Genomic DNA, 17,452 nt, shown 5'->3' on the forward strand with positions numbered 1-17,452 from the left:
TTGCGTGTTTTTTTTCTGTGCAGCGGCAGCTACGTTTTTAGTTATTCAAATCCTGAGCAAGCGAGGTTTACCCTAAATACTCTGACAGAAACTCTCACATATACGTCTGGTTGAAGTGACCAACATGCTTTTGCACAAATACTGTTTGTCAGTGGGCCGCTGAAACACCTCTGTACTGCTACATGTTTGCGTGTATATTTTACACGCAAACAGGTTTTTTAATATCGCTGCTATAAAAATCTCACAATCAAAGTAAACTTGTAAGCAGCTATATTTGGGCGAAATATGAAATGACAGTTTACTTCATGGGCTCACCAAAAAAAATGTTTTCGAAGATTTCACTATAAGCTACCTATATCGATGCCCCAGTAAAATGGGGCATCGATAAAACGTATGTAGTGACCTGCTACATACGTTCGGTCTTCCACTTCCACACAAATTTGTTCTGTGACAGTTACATGCAATCGTTTTCAATATTTCGTAGCTTTCGAGATACAGATGATACCACAAAACACGTTATTCAGGATTGAAATCAGCAATAGGTCGCAATGGCCTCGGAGGAAAACGAGTATATCGGCTAAGTATCACATAGGAGGTGTAAAGGAAAATTGGTGCGAAAGCATCTGCTCTGGTGAACGGCCGATAATGTAAAATTGTATAGAGATTTCGCACCAGATCTCTCATGTGATCAGTCTACTGGCAAAGATAGTCGGCTGCTGACCCGCAAGTCGTCCCGGCTGCAGCGGCTGCATTTTCGACGAAGGCGATAATGCTGTAGGCCCGAGTGCTCAGATTTAGGTGTTAATAAAGAATTCCAGGTGGTTGAAATTGCCGGAGCTCTTCACTACCGCGTCTCTCATAATCGTATGGTAGTTTAGGGACGTTAAACTCCACAACTCTATTTATTTTTCATATAACGACTTTACACGCTCTTTTGGGGTTTATTAGGTCTGTAATTACCTTGGTAGGTCAGTTATTTCAATGAGTCATTCAGTCCAACGTAGTGTTGAATCTGTTTTATTTAGTCTACCACAGGCACAAGGGAACAAAAAAGCCTGCCAAAGAAAAAAACTGTTTCGTCAGATTGACAAAGCTCCAGCCACCCGCTTGTAAGCAACATACAGCAACACACAGTTCAACCGCGTCACGGGGTCACTGCGTACTTTAACACAAAACAATATATAAAATAATAAAAAAAACAAACAGAAATGGCATCACGGCACGTGTTGCCTAGATACTATAAGCATTAGTTCGACAACTTATTTTAATTCTGCAAGTTTTTAAATGTTGTTAAATGTTGACACTGCGGCAGTAGATAATAGGGTTCTATTCAAGGTGACATGTTTTTCTGCATACTTTAATAAGACATATCATATTTCTAACATATAAGTGACACGGGAGTTTAATACAATTCATTTTTTCTTATATTGAGCATTAGCATCAGCCCTTACTTAAATTTACATTTATACTCGTGCCTACTCACAGGTATTTCAAAGCAGTATATTTAATGTACAATTTCATTAGTTATTGATCAGAGGCGCGAATCACATAGGAAGGGCCTTGATCTCCCTCCCCCCCTTGCGAGACTTTTTAAGAAAGTTTTTGATAAATATATTTTGTTGGCTCATCCTATTCAATAAACTCGCCTTGGTAGTTTATGAGCACTCATATCTCGTATTCGAAGGTACTATATAAAAGAGAACCAAGAAGAGCAGCTATTACGTGAGATGTTGGTGTTAAAAGAGTTTTGACACTATGGTTGAGAAAGATTATTTTAGGCTACCACACTCGTTAGTCGACTCATTGCGGACTCACTCAGACTAAGGTCAAATCATGAGTCTGAGCCGAAGTGATCTTGGTGAGGAATGTTTTGGTTGGTGCGAGTCAGAGTGATTTCGTTTCAACAAAATTTGCCAGAGTGTGAGTTTGAGTGAGTTCAGCTATGAAACATTTCGCTGAGTTTTAGTCCATGGGATTCCTAAGCGCAAAATACGTCATGAGCTTGTCTGAGTTTGTCAACCTAATTATGGACACAAGTGTCATTGTGTGTTGAGCTCATTTCAATTTTCTTATGCTTGCGAGAAGGAAATTTTTATGGCGATTTGTACTTAAAGGATGAGCTCAAGTGTTCAGTGTTTCTTGCTTACATTTGCATTACTTCTTTACAGTGTTCGTAATTTGTTGGTGTAACATTTCTGCGAATATGTAATATGTTGTTTACAAAAAAGTGCATGCCTATGCTCCTAGACACGTGCGTTCTCTATAAAACTTATGGTGCACGCATTTTTGGCTCGTAAGCGTATATTCCTGTATAAGTGAACCGTTTGTCTGCACTAGTTTGCAGTAGAAAAAGTAGAAATTACCGAAGCGTAGCATGTAATATATTTACTTTTAGCCGAAAAATTTGGTGACAGTGACTCAGCACATTACGAGCTTTACCAAATTTAGTTACTGGGTTTTTATGCATTCATTAGGATGAATACGCGTGCTCCATAACGATAACTTAGTAGTTCTACTGAATGATCAGGGCTGATTTTGTAAGGACCTAGAGTTATATGGCGACATGCTATTTCGGAACATCTCAGTGGAATAAACCATTCAGATTGCACTTATTTGTTTCGCAACTCACGCTTAGATGCTGATAAAATGTCGTAACAGCAGATAACATCTATGATATAAAAATTGATCAATCACACGCTTATATACCGTACCGACAGTGACCATAAATTCTAATGAAGTCGTTCATGTAGAAGAGAAATTAGATTGATATGTGGGGTTTAACGTCCCAAAACCACCTTATGATTATGAGAGACGCCATAGTGGAGGGCTCCGGAAATTTCGACCACCTGGGGTTCTTTAACGTACACCCAAATCTGAGCACACGGGCCTACAACATTTCCGCCTCCATCGCAAATGCAGCCCCGCCACGATGGTCTAGTGGCTAAGGTACTCGGCTGCTGACCCACAGGTCGCGGGTTTGATTCCCGGCTGCGGCGGCTGCATTTCCGATGGAAACGGAAATGTTGTAGGCCTGTATACTCAGATTTGGGTGCACGTTAAAGAACCCCAGGTGGTCAAAATTTCCGGAGCCCTCCACTACGGCGTCTCTCATAATCAAAATGGTGGTTTTGGGACGTTAAACCCCACAAATCAATCCATCGGAAATGCAGCCGGGATTCGAACCCATGACCTGCCGGTCAGCAGCCGAGTACCTTAGCCACTAGACCACCGCGGCGGGGCAGAATAGAAAATATTGGACTCAATATACTTGCTCAGGAAATCTGCATTCAGTTGTCACCACCCTGTAGTTATGATGGTAAGTGGTTAAATGGGCAAGCAAGATGTTGCAGGCGCAGGTGTGTCACTGTTGGAATAACAATCAACCTGACTAACTGCGTGGGTACTACGATTTGAGATTTTTGAAAACATAGCAGTACCAAAAAACCCCTAAGGAAATAGGGGCACAGCTGCTTTTTAGAGCTTCGCGCAATGAATATGCCTATACCAAAAAGCATTGCCCCCTTAGTTTAAATAAATTGGGTTAACCCAGATATTCTGACAAAACCCGCATAGTTACAAATATTTCAGAAGGGACGCGATTTAGCATCAATGTTTCGGCATATTCATGTCCTCTTTGCGACGTTTAGTGATTGTATGAAAGTTTTTACCATTTCAGTGAACAGTCAGAGGAGTACATTTTGGTACATCTCTTACTTTGCGACTTGCTGTCATATACAAAATGAAATGCCATAGCACAGCAATTATTATTATCTGTTATGCGGGTCTCCATTCTCGTAGAATATGCATGTTTCCGATGTCATGTGGCTGCTATTGCCGGCAGTTATCTATAACGGCCCCACTGAACACGAGTTGAAGCACTTTATTACCACTTTTCTGAGCTCCTGAGGCCCTTGCCTTTCCCGGATTGGCTGCTTCGTCCAAGAGCAGCAATTCTTCAAAGGCTCCCACAGCCCTACACGTCTTGTAATAGAGAGCCCCAGAATGCTCAAAGGCCACGAGGTTATGCTGTTGTTCACTTGTGGCGGTGTTAACGTAGCGCATCCAGTTGGACCACGCAAGGGGACGACCATCCAGTAGTGTCTGCCCAGCGCTGGTTTTTACCTGCAATCAACCGACAAGCCAAAAGAGTATATAAAGCAGTGTATAGGCTGGACTGATATAGGAGAAACACGAATTTATGCTTACTATATCGATGCCCTGTGATAAAAAATAGTATTGTGAGGACAACATTCGAGTAATATTTGTTGCCGATTTACGTCCCAAATGACGATATGATTACGAGGGCCGCAGTGGTGAATGGCTTCATGAATTTCTCTACATGAGGTTCTTTTACGTGCACCTAAATCTAAGAACAAACTTTCCGATCCATCGCAAACGCGTCCACAGCAGTCGGGTTTGGATTCTGTCAACTTCTGGCTAGTAGCAGTGTTGCCAACCGAAGAGTGATTACCCTACTTGTAGGGTAGTTTCAGAATTTCCCGACCTGCCTAGGGGCCGTCTTTGCGTTTTCTCCTTAAACGTATCCACGTTTTGTTTGTCATCGATCAGGTTAAAATGTAAATCATCTGCTTGGCAATATAGAGGGTTACATAATATTGCCACCCTGATGCATAGTTCTTTTTCAGGCAGCTCCCATCCGTTCATTGCGTGTAGAGTCGTTTAAAGGTTCCGATTACAGTTGGTTCTAGTTATAAAGGTGAAAGCCTAAATGTTTCGTCAATTACAAAAAAGACCATATGCGTCCACGCGAGTGATGTTAAAAATCATCATTATATGGAGTGATGTCACCTCGTGATGTCTTGGTGACGCCAAATATCGCGGAAATATGAGATGCCGTGATGTCATCGTGGAAACGTATCCGTGACATCACAATGTGATGAATGTCATCAATAACGTCATGAAATCTTAATTTTGGTCATGCCTGAGCGGAACCCAAAGGCAAATGAGGTGCAGCAAGCGTGCAATGTCTCTGATCTCTGAGGTCGTGCAAAACTATGGCAGAGCCATAGTTCGGTCGAGGGAAGGTGCGTAAATACAATCAAATGACAAGAAAAATGAAATAGTGCGATTCTTCCTGTTACATAAGGCAAATGCTTGAGAGACCGTGTGAGTATTTCCTATTTTCGTGCACAGATGAATCGATGAAAAAACGCCCCTTTTATAACGGAATGGTGAGCTGTGGTTAAGCGAGCTCAGTATTCCATCCGCATTATTATCATTACACGATGACCTAATGTTGACTAGTTCAGTTAAAGTTATTATCCGATCAAGGACTTTTAGAAGTGCACAGCTCAAACCAGTGCACCTATTTCCAGAATCAGCTCACTTTTCCTGTTCTTTTTTTTTACTTCTGCCAACTTATTCGCCTTCAATCGTCAAGTAGTCTTACTTTTTTTTTATCACCGCCTCGTTCACCTTTCCTGTTGGCTCTAAAGCCCTCGGCTTCATGTAGGCAAATCCCCTAGCGTAGACGCAGTACTTACACAGAGCAGCTTTTTTTTTCTATGGACGATTTTCAATATTGAACCTTTGTGATTGCGTGTCGCTTAACACTCTTTGTTGCCATTTCGCTCACGCCGCCAGCTGTACATTTTCTGATGTGACTGGTAGTTGCTTTTCTAGCTATTTGTCAATAAAATGGTGCCACTTTCCTTTATATACTGTCTTTGACGTTTGTCAGTCTCTCTACAAAACTTATATTGAAATCGTTCATGTTGCTATCAAATTCAGAGCCACGTCACGTCATAGTGTGAAGTTTACTTCAACCTTCAATATTGTTATATTTTGCTGTTTTGGGGCGCAGGATACAGTCGGTCGACAAAATACGTCAAGCGGTCTGTAATGACTTGTGTTTAGAACTTACGGCCAGCAATGCCTATTTATTGCACAACGTTAAGCACTTATACAGGGATCGAGTGATGACATTACTGCGCAGCGTCTCGCTCAGTGTCACACTGTAACAGTTTTTCCTTCCTCTCTTACTACACAGTATTCACTTAAAGTTGCGTTATAAACTAATATGGTGCATTAAACAGGTGGCTATTTATGCAAAGCGGTGCACTCTGCGCCAGCAGAGAAGGCGCTGGCAGCCAGAGGACTGTCTTAACTTGCTGAAAGTGTTTAGGAGTGGCTTAGATGAGAATATTCATTGGCAATGATTCCCTGGGGTGTGCATCTTTGGGGGGTGTGTCTCATGAAGTAGCACTTCATGAGACACTTCGATTGCTAAAAAGCGCTCTAACGCTTAGGTTGGTTTATCAAGATGCAGCCGCAGACGTTCAACGTGTGTAAATCGCACCTAACCTTGAGCTGCCACGGCCTATGTTGCCACATTGCTATGTCGCTGTCATATCTAGCTGTCACTATGCAAGCGTGATCCCAGTTCTGAAACAGGAAGTCACGCTACCAACGTACATCCGATCATCCGCAAAGAACAGATGATCGGGTGGGTATACCATGAACAAGGTCACTCTTGCCGGTTACTATTGTAAATATTCATGTTGCTTCGACGATCCCCGTAAGAAGTTGAACGTTTGTCGTGTAACTACCTTGTTTAACCCCCGTTTCTTAACGCTCATTTATTTCGCATCAATGAGCTATCACTAATGCGAAACTATTGCACACTTGATCATGATCAATTCATCAGCAAGTGTGTGGCGGTGTTTCACTTTCAGTTGCTACAAAGAGTGTGAAATGCAGCTGAACTCATTTTCGTGAAAAACGCGTCTACGATAAAAAATAATTTTGTTATAACATGGTACTGATACAAAAACTTCATTGGTCATTTACTCTGTGTACGCGGCTGTACGGCAAAGCTAGCGATGTGTTGGTAGAGCCTTTACGTTCTATTTAAAAACCACTGTTTATTTAATTAAACTCACTGTATGTAAGTAAACGTCAACCACATATGTTGCTCCTAGCAATAAACATAGACAGTTCACTATGTGTTTCAAATTTTTGTCTTGATCTTCATTACACTCTCAGGCAAGCTATGAGGATCTTGTTGGTATACTGCACCACCAATCACTTCAAGATGACACTGGTTAGGTTCTGGGCCAGCGTCATGTCTACACCAAGAGACTACCGACAAGTGGATGCGAGAATGTCGAAACGATGAAACGTGGAGTCACAATCACAGCCTGCATCACAGTCTTGTGAAATGAACTTCACCTGTGCTGTCTGAACACTGTTCGTCACATTTTCGCAACGTATATTGCTTGATCGTAGTAAAAGCACGCGTGAGCATTGTTTTCAGACTGCTGTTTTGAGGTACTGATTGAACATTCAGTCTCCAAGAGAAGTGTTCTACGCTCAACAGTATCTGAGGATTGGCAATGTTGGCACTGTTCTATTGGTTTGTTCGCGTCCTATAGGAAAATTAAACCAACATGGCGGTCTGTAGGAGGATAGCGAGTGAATAGGAGGGTGTGGGAGCATGATGTAACTTGTTTTGACAAATGCAATGATGCCAAGCGACTTTAAATACGCGGCACCACGTTGCACGTGTAAGTATATCACAATTGCGGGCAAGATCTAGGGCAAATGAATGTATATTTGTAAAACAATCGTTCATATGGTGGCAAAGACTAAACTTGCACAGTACAATTTAGGAGCACCGAGTGCCTCTTCACTTTTTTTGCAGCAATGACTCGCTTCTGTCGTCAGATGTCGCGCCAGTTTCGCATGAATAAACTTTGCGATGACCCACACCATCGGCGGCTGCCATTTCTCTCTCTACCAATAACACAGCAGCTGCAAAATTTCATGAAGTGTGACGCAGGTTGTGTGCTTTGTGTCCTGCAAGACATCATGGGCAGTTCAGAAAAAGGAAAGAAGAAGAGGGGCACCATCTATGACATACACGATGGTATTCACTAGGGTCGGGTGGCCGTTTCGTGGGGAAGATTTTGTAGTCTTGTTACATGCTTATTGGCTACATGTTGATTGGCTGAAGGGTGGGTCGGGTGGCTGGAACTAGGAAGCGCCCAGGATATATTAATATGTATAAGCTTACCTTAACCATAATACTACATCAGAAATAGTTTGACCAAGAAGACCTCGTAACATCGTACACCTTATTGCTGAATGAGGCCCAGAACATAAAAATAGACACACTAAAACGTAGCACACGCGTGCGTGAGTTTTCTATTTGGACGCGTCTGGTTGGTGCCTTCTTTTTTTTCTTCTGCTTCCGCTTCTTAGGATGACAAACACTGAAGCGGTGCAGTCTTGCATACAGATTACTACAGATCTGATCACCATGCATTTGCAATGACACATTTTACTACAAAAACAATTACATTATTTTTGCAGAGAACGTGCTTTGCGGGCTAGAGCAAGGCCCACGTGTGTTGGATATTGTCACTGAAGCAAGAAAATGGCTAACAATAGTGTTCTGTCTGCATGGCAGGTGTTGGCAGAACCTGAATGGTCATGTGCAAGCACTGCGTCGTCAGCTGATAACCCTCGAGTGTTTTTCTCTTGATCGGCTTGGTAGCACTACCATCTACGAACAGTGCAAACAGTGTAGAAATTTGGTCGCTTCATAGCGATCCAAGCTCTTTTGAGTGGGATATTGAATGCCAAAAAGGTGTGTTTGCATACCATTTAAGAAGCAATCGCGCGTTTAAGACCACGAATGTGATGACGGCACACAATTTTTATAAATATTATCACTCTACACTCGGTCGCAATATGCAACGATTTCCAGACTCGCTAGCAGCCTACTACGTCAGTGATTCGCCAGGTGGGCTCAGTACGTCCTGTTGCTGATGATTGCAGACGGGCCATAATAAGGAAGAGGACATGGAAGAGAATTAGGAAGAACAATTGGTGCACGAGCAGTAGAAAAAATGGTCGAGCTCTTGTAGGGCTTCAGTAATTTTTGCGTAACGTTCTTTTTGCTGCCCAAATAACCCGGTCATCACCCTTTCAAGACTTATAGCTTCGATGACATCATTGGAGTGGCTGCGCAAGAACCGCAGCGTCGTCTGGGCCAGCATCATGCAGAAAATACGCTCCTGACCGACGAACTACAGCTCGCCGTTCACGACGCCGCCTAATGGACTAACTTTGCCTATATGATGAAGAATGCCAAGCTGGAGAACCTCAACAAATCAATGTCCATGCGACTGACGACCATGCTTAAGAGCAAGAGCTCGAAGCTGTGGTAGAATATGACCTAGAGGTGGCCTATGCTGTGTCCCGAGCATAGGTCGTGAATTAGACCCAACTCACTCAGACTCCCTCAATAAGTAAACTTTTTGCTTAGGGATCACTTGGACTCATACTCACCCGAATTGTGTGAAAGCAGATGCACTTGCACTCAGTCTAACTAAATTTCTCTCTGACAAACCTACTCGACTCACCAATATTTTTCTCAACCGGGCTCACTCGGACTTCAACTCACTACACTTTTTTCTTGAGGGGACTCACTCGAGTTCACACTCACGAAATTTTTTGTCAAGCTGTTCTAGAGTCCTTGGGCCATCAACGCAACTTCTCTTCGAATTTCTCTTGATAACCCTTGCATCACTTTGTGGAAGACAATCTACGAGAAGATGGTGGTGGCGAATACTTGTTTATTTTTAGTGTACAAGTTTTGCAGAGAAGCTTCGAGTAATTCGAGGTTCTTGAATCGGGAGGAGGGGGGGGGGGGCGGCTTCGTCCAAGGCTTTGTTCATAGCAGCCGCTCTGCGGACCTGGTTGTCAGACTTGGCTCCTAGTTCCTGGTTCTTGGCTCCTGGTTCCTGATTCTCGCTGTCTAGCAGCTCCTCCCATCACTCCACTGTGGGATCCTGTATTAGTACTAAAGCTCTATTATCCTGACATTTTCACGTGTCGTGGTTCAGGGTGGCTTTCACTTAGCACCACTGAAAGAGAGGACAGTATGCTGAGGGATGCATTTTACTCAGGGGGTGCAAGCTTGAAAACGTGCTGGCTTGAATTTGCCTCCAGGTGACCGACTCCTCTTTCTTTACTGCTCAGTGTGATGGAGAAAAAACGGTCTAGGATGGCCGAGTAGCCGTATGGGACAGGGTACAAAAGTTAAGCTCCACTACGTGTAGCAGACAACGTTTCTCCAGGTAATATTATAAGAAAGATAGAGATTCGTACTTATAAGTTAGCACATCATCCCTGCTTTGCATAGCACTAACTTCAAATGCAGCAAAAACAATTTTCGTTGCTTCAAACAAAATGTTTCTTGTAAAACAGTACCAATTCATACAAATTATTATGGTGGCATCAAGATAATGGCGCAAGGTTTGAAATTTATTGCCGTATGATAGCCACTTAATGTTCTGCAATGCATAATCACAAAGTAACATCTATTGTTGAGGGCTTTGGGCGCTTTTTTCGAAAATATCCGGCCCACCAGCTTTTGCATTATTGGAGCTCTGTTCAATGTGGAACGAGTGCTTTCATTAGCTGACTATTCTAGCATTTGTCACTGCTGTTCTTGAATAATGTTTATGAGCAGGCTCACCACCTCTGCAGCAGTCTCTTGCGAGAGTCATCTACACCGCATAGGTTAAAGGACCAGCTCTTCTAGTGCCTGTAGACTCAGTGCCATGTTCACAGATTCTATCTGAAAAAGCTGCTCGCGGCCCATGGAGTTTACTTCATCACTTTCTCAGTCAATACTGCACAGCTCACATGAAGATCAAGGTCTGTTTTCATCTAGCCTTGAACGTCAAAACCTGTGCACATGACATGCTGCCATGTTATCTGGTCTACGATGAACTTAATCCACATGACCTCCTTCGGCTGCGCCAAATCTGTGTAGCGGTCTTTGGTTGAATAAACAGTACTTCGAGTAACTTGGAACAGACGGGTGTCATCTGCCATTTACTGCTGTTTCTTTTTCAAAATGCTTCAAGTCTATTATTTGTTCTCAGTTTCGAATCAGGTAAGGGTAAATGATGAGTAACTGGTTATTGTGAAGTTTTTTGCAGCGGGTCTTCGTTGTATTCACTGGGTCAACACGCATGTGCGTTTTATCATACATAGGCCTGTTCTTCGGTCAATAATTCATCAAGTGCACCTCAGTCCTTGTGTAGGCATCTTTTTATGTAGTCTAGACCGTGCTTTTTTATGAGCTGCTTGTTCAAAAAATATATGAGTAAGTCGTACGTTAGTTACCTGTTGAAAGAAAGAAAACAACCTGCAACATATTTTACGTCCGTGTTCTCCTTTACTCGGTCCCCAACCAACCCTCCCTCCGAGGGAGCTTTGAGCGTCCAAGGGGAATCTCTTTTTGCAATGTTTCGGGGAAGGGGGTTGGAGGGATGAAGATGTGATGTGCGGCAGGAAGGGGACTTTGTGGTAACGAATAGCGTTGCTGCAATGGCTTTGGCAATGCTTCATTAAGTGAAGGATCCTCTGTTCTCAACTTGCTGGGCTACCTCCGAGCCTTCTCATGCGTCATGACCCTCGGATGAGGTTTCTTTCTTGGGCTCGACAGCTTTGAGTGAGGTGTTTTAGCGAACACCACCAGCCTTATAAATGAGACACTAGAAGCATTTCTTAAAAAGCAACCGCATGCGCACATATCCATGACCATTCCCAGGAGCACAAATGTTCAAAATCACTTTTCTCGGGCAAGAATACAGAACACTGGAGAGAAAACTCCAACCAACCGATCATTCAACCTCTAATCGTCACCACAGTGGTGGAAGCCAGAGTAAATATATAACCCGAGACCATGCCACCAAACACTATAAAGAGACTTTTACTCGCAGAGCTCTGTAAGAGGATAAATAGGGAAACTTGACTACATATTTCAACCCCCTACATTGCAGGCACCAGCAGCGATAGCACATACGGAGCATGGCCAAGGTCAACGTTTCTCGTAGCCCATCCGTCACCATCGGCAGTTTCATTCCTCGGCCCGAAGACCATGCACATGCGAAAAAAGTGCCGCTTATAGTGTGCCAGATCCCATAGGCCGACTACCCCGCTTCGTCCGTTGGAGAAATTAAGCATTTCCGTGAAAACAAAAAGCGGAAGCACATGAAAGTCCTCCGTCAGTAGAACAGCGAACAGAGCCCTATGGCAGAACACTGCTAGCAGTTTGACCACCAAGCGAGTGCTGATGGCGTGGTGTCAAGCTCATTGCTTTATTTTGTACGCTCCCTGCATTCTTTTGAATGTACAAATACCCCAAACACAGGTAATAGATAAACTTGTCCCCGAGGAACGCCTGTGCCCTGAAGGCATTTGCAGTTTGGACTTCAAGACAAAAATGATGAGGGGGGGACCACCAAAAGTGCTTTCGCACTTCAAAGCGTTGGTTGAAAAGGCGTTCGAATATGCAAATACAAATACAAATTCACTGGTGCTGTTATGTTGTCTCCTTACGACTGAACTGCAGACATGTTGGGAAAATTATAAAGTAATATCTCATTTGAAGACTCGAATTCAAACATGTCATTAGAAATCACACACGCTTCTGATTGATTACCCAGCGTTAACGGAATGTTTTTACCACAATAAAGCTCGAATAAATTTGCTTTGCGAGTGATAAAGCGTCATGTACGGCATCAACAGTGCGCTTATACTTTGTTTCATTTTAACACCTGGCTGCTTCAACTTTCGCTGTCCCGTAAACAACCCAACCACTGTTTACTCTGTAGCTAAGTAGATGACTAAAGCTGGTGGTCTATTTCGATGCTACATTTTAACATAACTTGAAATTCAGCGAGGTGGTGCAGCTATTGTGAAATTATAAGCACAAAATAATGACTTCAGAACGCATTCAAAAGCGCCCGTCCTGTCTATTTTATTCTTGTGAATAACTTGTTTAACGTCCATAACTTTCCCGATCACCCCGGTTATTCACAGAAAGTTGCATCTGAGGACACAAGCGGTTCAATGCAAAGGACAGGGAAGGGGCGCTAGATGCTTGCGAATCCTGCTGATTTGTAGTTTTGCAAGCATTCCACTCACTGTGATTATTACAGTACGTCAAACTTAACGCTCATTATGATATCAGGTAATAAAGGTGGCTTGCAGTTTGTGATGATTCAGAACATTCTGCACAGCCCAGTTCCATGCCCTCGAACAGATATGTTCATTTATTTCGACAACACCACAATCTGTAGCGTTTGTGAAGTATACTAGAGATAGAATAGTAGAATCACCGAGAATTTTTCAGTTTTTCCTGTCGTTAGTACCTTGCTTCTCTACGTATCTCTCTTCGCTACTTTGCTCTACTTCGCTCCCTACTTCGCTTCTACTTCGTTACTCTACTTCACTACTATACTTCTCTACTTTGCCACAGACTCTCAACGGCACATTCGCTAAACACATCACCTACTAACACCAAAGAGCGAGCCAGTGCAATGCACAAAAACTACTTCTGCACCACCAAAATATAAAGGGTTTCACAAAAAGAAATTCCCAATGTCTCGTAAAACTTTTTCATTAAAAATTTGAAATCAGCCTTCCGCGAACGGGATCAGCTCCATCACCGAATACACTGGAAAACGTGCTAGTGATAGGTGTGCGTCTCTCAGGTTTACTATATACATCGCATGTACTTTTGAAGGTGTGGTGTCGTCAATATTCTAGATCGCATTGTGTTAATGTAGAATTAGCTTTTAAGTCATGTTGGCAATATTTGTTAGTAAAATTATCTTACTTATTGGTTCAATGTGTGGTGCTATTTGATTCCGTGTCTTTAAATAAGTTATAAATAGTTATCACACAAATTTATGCCAGCTAAAGATATAAGCGAAGTTCGTCAAGGACCTCCCCAGAAAAAAATCTAGAGCTATGGACAAACTGACAGTTTTATTTTCCGCATAGGGCTTGCTAGGACCAAGTGTACCCAAATTCATACTGAAGCAATCTCACTCGAACTCAGATTTATGATTATTTTTGCCAACCACACTCAATCGCTCTCATACTAGCAGAAATTTCTTGCATGTGGTCTCACTTGTTTACACGTACGAAGATATGACTCTGTCGGACTCAGGTAGGGACCCGCCAATATTTTCAAGAACCGGACTCACTCAGACTCAGACTCACCAAAGTTTCCTCAATGGGACTCACTCGGACTCAGGCCAACCAAGGTGCATCTCCATCGGACTCACTCAGACTCTGAGTCCCTTAACGATTACCTAAGTATAACTCTGGCGGACTCATTCAAATTCAAGCCTCGATCTGAGTCTCAGTGAGTCTTAGTGAGCCGACTCATAAGCGAGTTTGCCAACTTATTGTCCCGAACACAGGTTTTTCTCCGAGAGACTGCCAACAAAGCGACAACAACATGTACTGTGAGGTCGGAGGCTACATCAATAATTGCCTACGCACAGCAGCTCAGCACAGAACGTGGATAGTGGCTGTTTACCTCGGATAACAGATGTGACTCCTAATCAAGAAACCGTGCCAGGTCATCGCAGAGTAGTCTGGTTGAAGCTACAGATTGCTGCATTTGCGGCACTCTACGTGATCGGTCGTCATTCTAGCATCACGTGGTGCCATGGTGCACCTAAATAAAGAAGTTGTGCAGATTCAGAAGTTCAAAACTTGCTCTCACATTTCAGCGGTTGAGCCCAGAAAGCCATCGACTGACAAAAAGCAAACACGACATTATGCGCAAGAGATTGACTGAGCAATTGGGTCAATGCAATTGCTCTCATTAACGAGCATGTCGACCAACCACTTGTTTTCGAACCAATCAAATTTTCAGCAGATTCTGAGCAACTTTGCCAGCTTTACGACAAGCTCCCGTAAAGAGCCTGAACATTAATCAGTTTGGGCATATCACCTTAACAGTACAACATTGTCCTCAACTACGCACTACTGAAGTGCCTGTTGGATGACCTCGCAATACTCAGCCACCAGAAGGCGAAGGAAGCGCTGCACGATACGTGCGCTCTCGCGAGCCTCAGAACAGAAAGCTCGCGAGGCTACAAGAATAGTTTCCTAAGTATCTAGATTGAGATAAAGGAGAAAGGCAGGCTAAGACAAACGGTGTCAAATTTCTCGCATTTGCTGCTCGAACAAGACGTCCAAACCTCTTCAGCGCCAGAAAGCTATCTACCAACGTTGTCCGCACTTGCTGCTGAGTCTACTACAGTTACGAAAAAAGCTTGACCTTGGTCGAATGATTGCGGCCACATCATCGCTGAATGCAACGTTCAGCTCATGGCGAATGAAAAAAGACTCGCGAGCGCACTGCTCAACGTTGCTACTGCTGCCGCAAAAGTAATCAGGTGGCATGTTTTTCTCGACGTGGGTGATATGCTATGTGTAGAAAGTGTCATCGTCAACATTTATTGATCATTTACGAGTTGCTCCAGCCAGCTGCACCATCTCATACATTCACGAAGACAGTGAGTTAGGACAAGCCACGGGTCACCGGGCCAGATAGATACACGCCTCCAGTGACTTCTGGCCGAGTGGCTCTGAGCGAAATCTACGCAGTCCGCCTGCAACAGGACGAGTGAGCGGATGAAAAAATGGCTTGCTTTCACCCTGCTGAATGCTGCCACTGCTGCTGTAGAACAAATCACGTGCCATGTTTTTGCCGATGTGTGTGGTACGTAATCTGTAGAAAGTGCTATCGTCGACATTTTGTGATCTTTTGTGAGTTGTTCTAGCCAGCTGCCCCAACTCATACATTCACGAAGACAGAGAGTCAGGACGCACCACGCGTCACCGGGTGAAGTACAAACACGCCTCCGGTGACATCTGGTCCAGCGGCTCTGAGCGGAATCTACCCAGTCCCCCTCAACAGGGCGAGTGAAGGTTAAACGTTGGTCACGAAGGTGTCTCCTACGCAATCTTCTCCACACCAGCAGCCAGCGCACATTTATTTTTGCGGATATGACAAAGCAACTCAGAGGACCCATTAATTGAACCGACGAACTTTCGCTAATAGCATGCAACTTCTCAAAGCACCGCAATTTAGTGCGCAGCAGACGCGTAGCTTTGACGCTTCATGGCCAGCGTAGCGAGATAGCAGAGACCGTGAAAGCCTTGGAGGTACCTGAAGTGTAAACGATCACAAGGCCGCCACTCAGCAGCACTGTCTTCGGTCATCTGCGAGATAACTCAGACGTTGCAGAGCACCTTTTTTCGATGTGGGCACCCGAAAAAAAGACCATATTTCATGGTTCTGACATGTATTAGAAGGTTTTTTACTGGAAGTATTGGATGCTTATTCAGTGAAATAACGGCAATCGAAACTACGTTTAGACGAACCACTCAAGGGACAGTAGCACTCGCAGGAAGCTCCCCTACGAGCGCTCTTTTCATGAACTGCTGCCCGCTTTACCTTTCTGACGGCGATTCTTCTGCGACAAGACGTCTCAACGTTATCGCAGTCGTCATTTATTTGGACGGAGTCGTCATTTATTTACACACTTGCATTTCAGACGCTTGAAGTGCGCATAGTCGACTTATATTGGCAGAACAGAGTGCCGCTGAAGACCAAAGTTCCAGAGATACATTCAGGCAGCGATAAAAAGCTACCTGCAGGCGCCAATAAACAGGTTCAAGGAACAGACAAAACCCTTGTGGTACCATGCCGCGGACGTCACTGCGGTAAGTTCCGCAGTGCCCAGCTGACTTCTGGCCCAGTGGCCCAGGAGCTACATACTGTGAAACACAAATCACCTCCGGCGTTTCTTGCAACGCAAGAAACAGAGGAGGTGATTTGAAGTGCAACAGCCACAAGAAAATAATAATTTCATGCCTCATCATGCACTCATTCACGAAGATGCTGTCATGTCAGGGCTTCGTGCTGTGATCGACCCTTCAAGTGCGTGTTCTGTCTTGCCAGCAATAATGATTCCAAGGTGAACAATACAAAGATCACCGCGGAAGATATGCAGCTGCTACGCTTCTGCCAGTGCTAACCAGCCGTCCCGTAAAATTTTGTAGTAGGTAGAGCACCATTGGTGGGGAGGCTGGTGAAAGCACGTCAGCAGGTTGAAAATAAAATCACCACCGTATCCGCAAGGTCAATGACCTGAGTGGAGTTTGCTGCGACGTGCACGGGACGTTTATTAGCATGACAGTATATGTAGGGAGCTACAAATGAAGCTACAAATTGTTGAAGTCGGAAAAAAAAGAAAAGTGCAGAAACAGCAAGCAGAGATGCCTCTGCCACTTATATGCTCTATGTCTCTTTCTCTGCAGCTTGGGTTTTTTCAATTTTGAAAATTTATGACTTCGTTTGTTGTTAACTAAGTATGTACTAACTTGTCCAACAAGCAACTCTTTTGTAGGAAGGCTTCCAGCTGCGGGGGCTGCATTGTCGATGGAGGCGAAAAAGCTGTAGGCCCATGTGCTCAGATATGGGTGCTTGTTAAAGAACCCTAGGTGGTCGAAATTTCCAGAGCTGTTCACTACAGCATCTCTCAGAATTATGTGGTGGTTTTGGGACATTACACCCCCTATGTCAAGCATCGATTTTGTG

General features: G+C 43.8%; 1 protein-coding gene across 1 annotated transcript in view; it reads right to left on the minus strand.

The window, feature by feature from the left end:
- Positions 1-17,452, minus strand: part of LOC142803538 (zinc finger Y-chromosomal protein-like) — a 118,065-nt gene that overhangs the window by 60,524 nt on the left and 40,089 nt on the right. The window contains exon 5 of the mRNA XM_075888665.1: positions 3,888-4,122. Coding sequence (XP_075744780.1) covers positions 3,888-4,122 — 235 coding nt within the window. The remainder of the gene's footprint in view (positions 1-3,887; positions 4,123-17,452) is intronic.

The sequence above is a fragment of the Rhipicephalus microplus genome, chromosome 3 (genome assembly GCF_043290135.1).
Source record: "Rhipicephalus microplus isolate Deutch F79 chromosome 3, USDA_Rmic, whole genome shotgun sequence".
Lineage (NCBI taxonomy): Eukaryota > Metazoa > Arthropoda > Arachnida > Ixodida > Ixodidae > Rhipicephalus > Rhipicephalus microplus.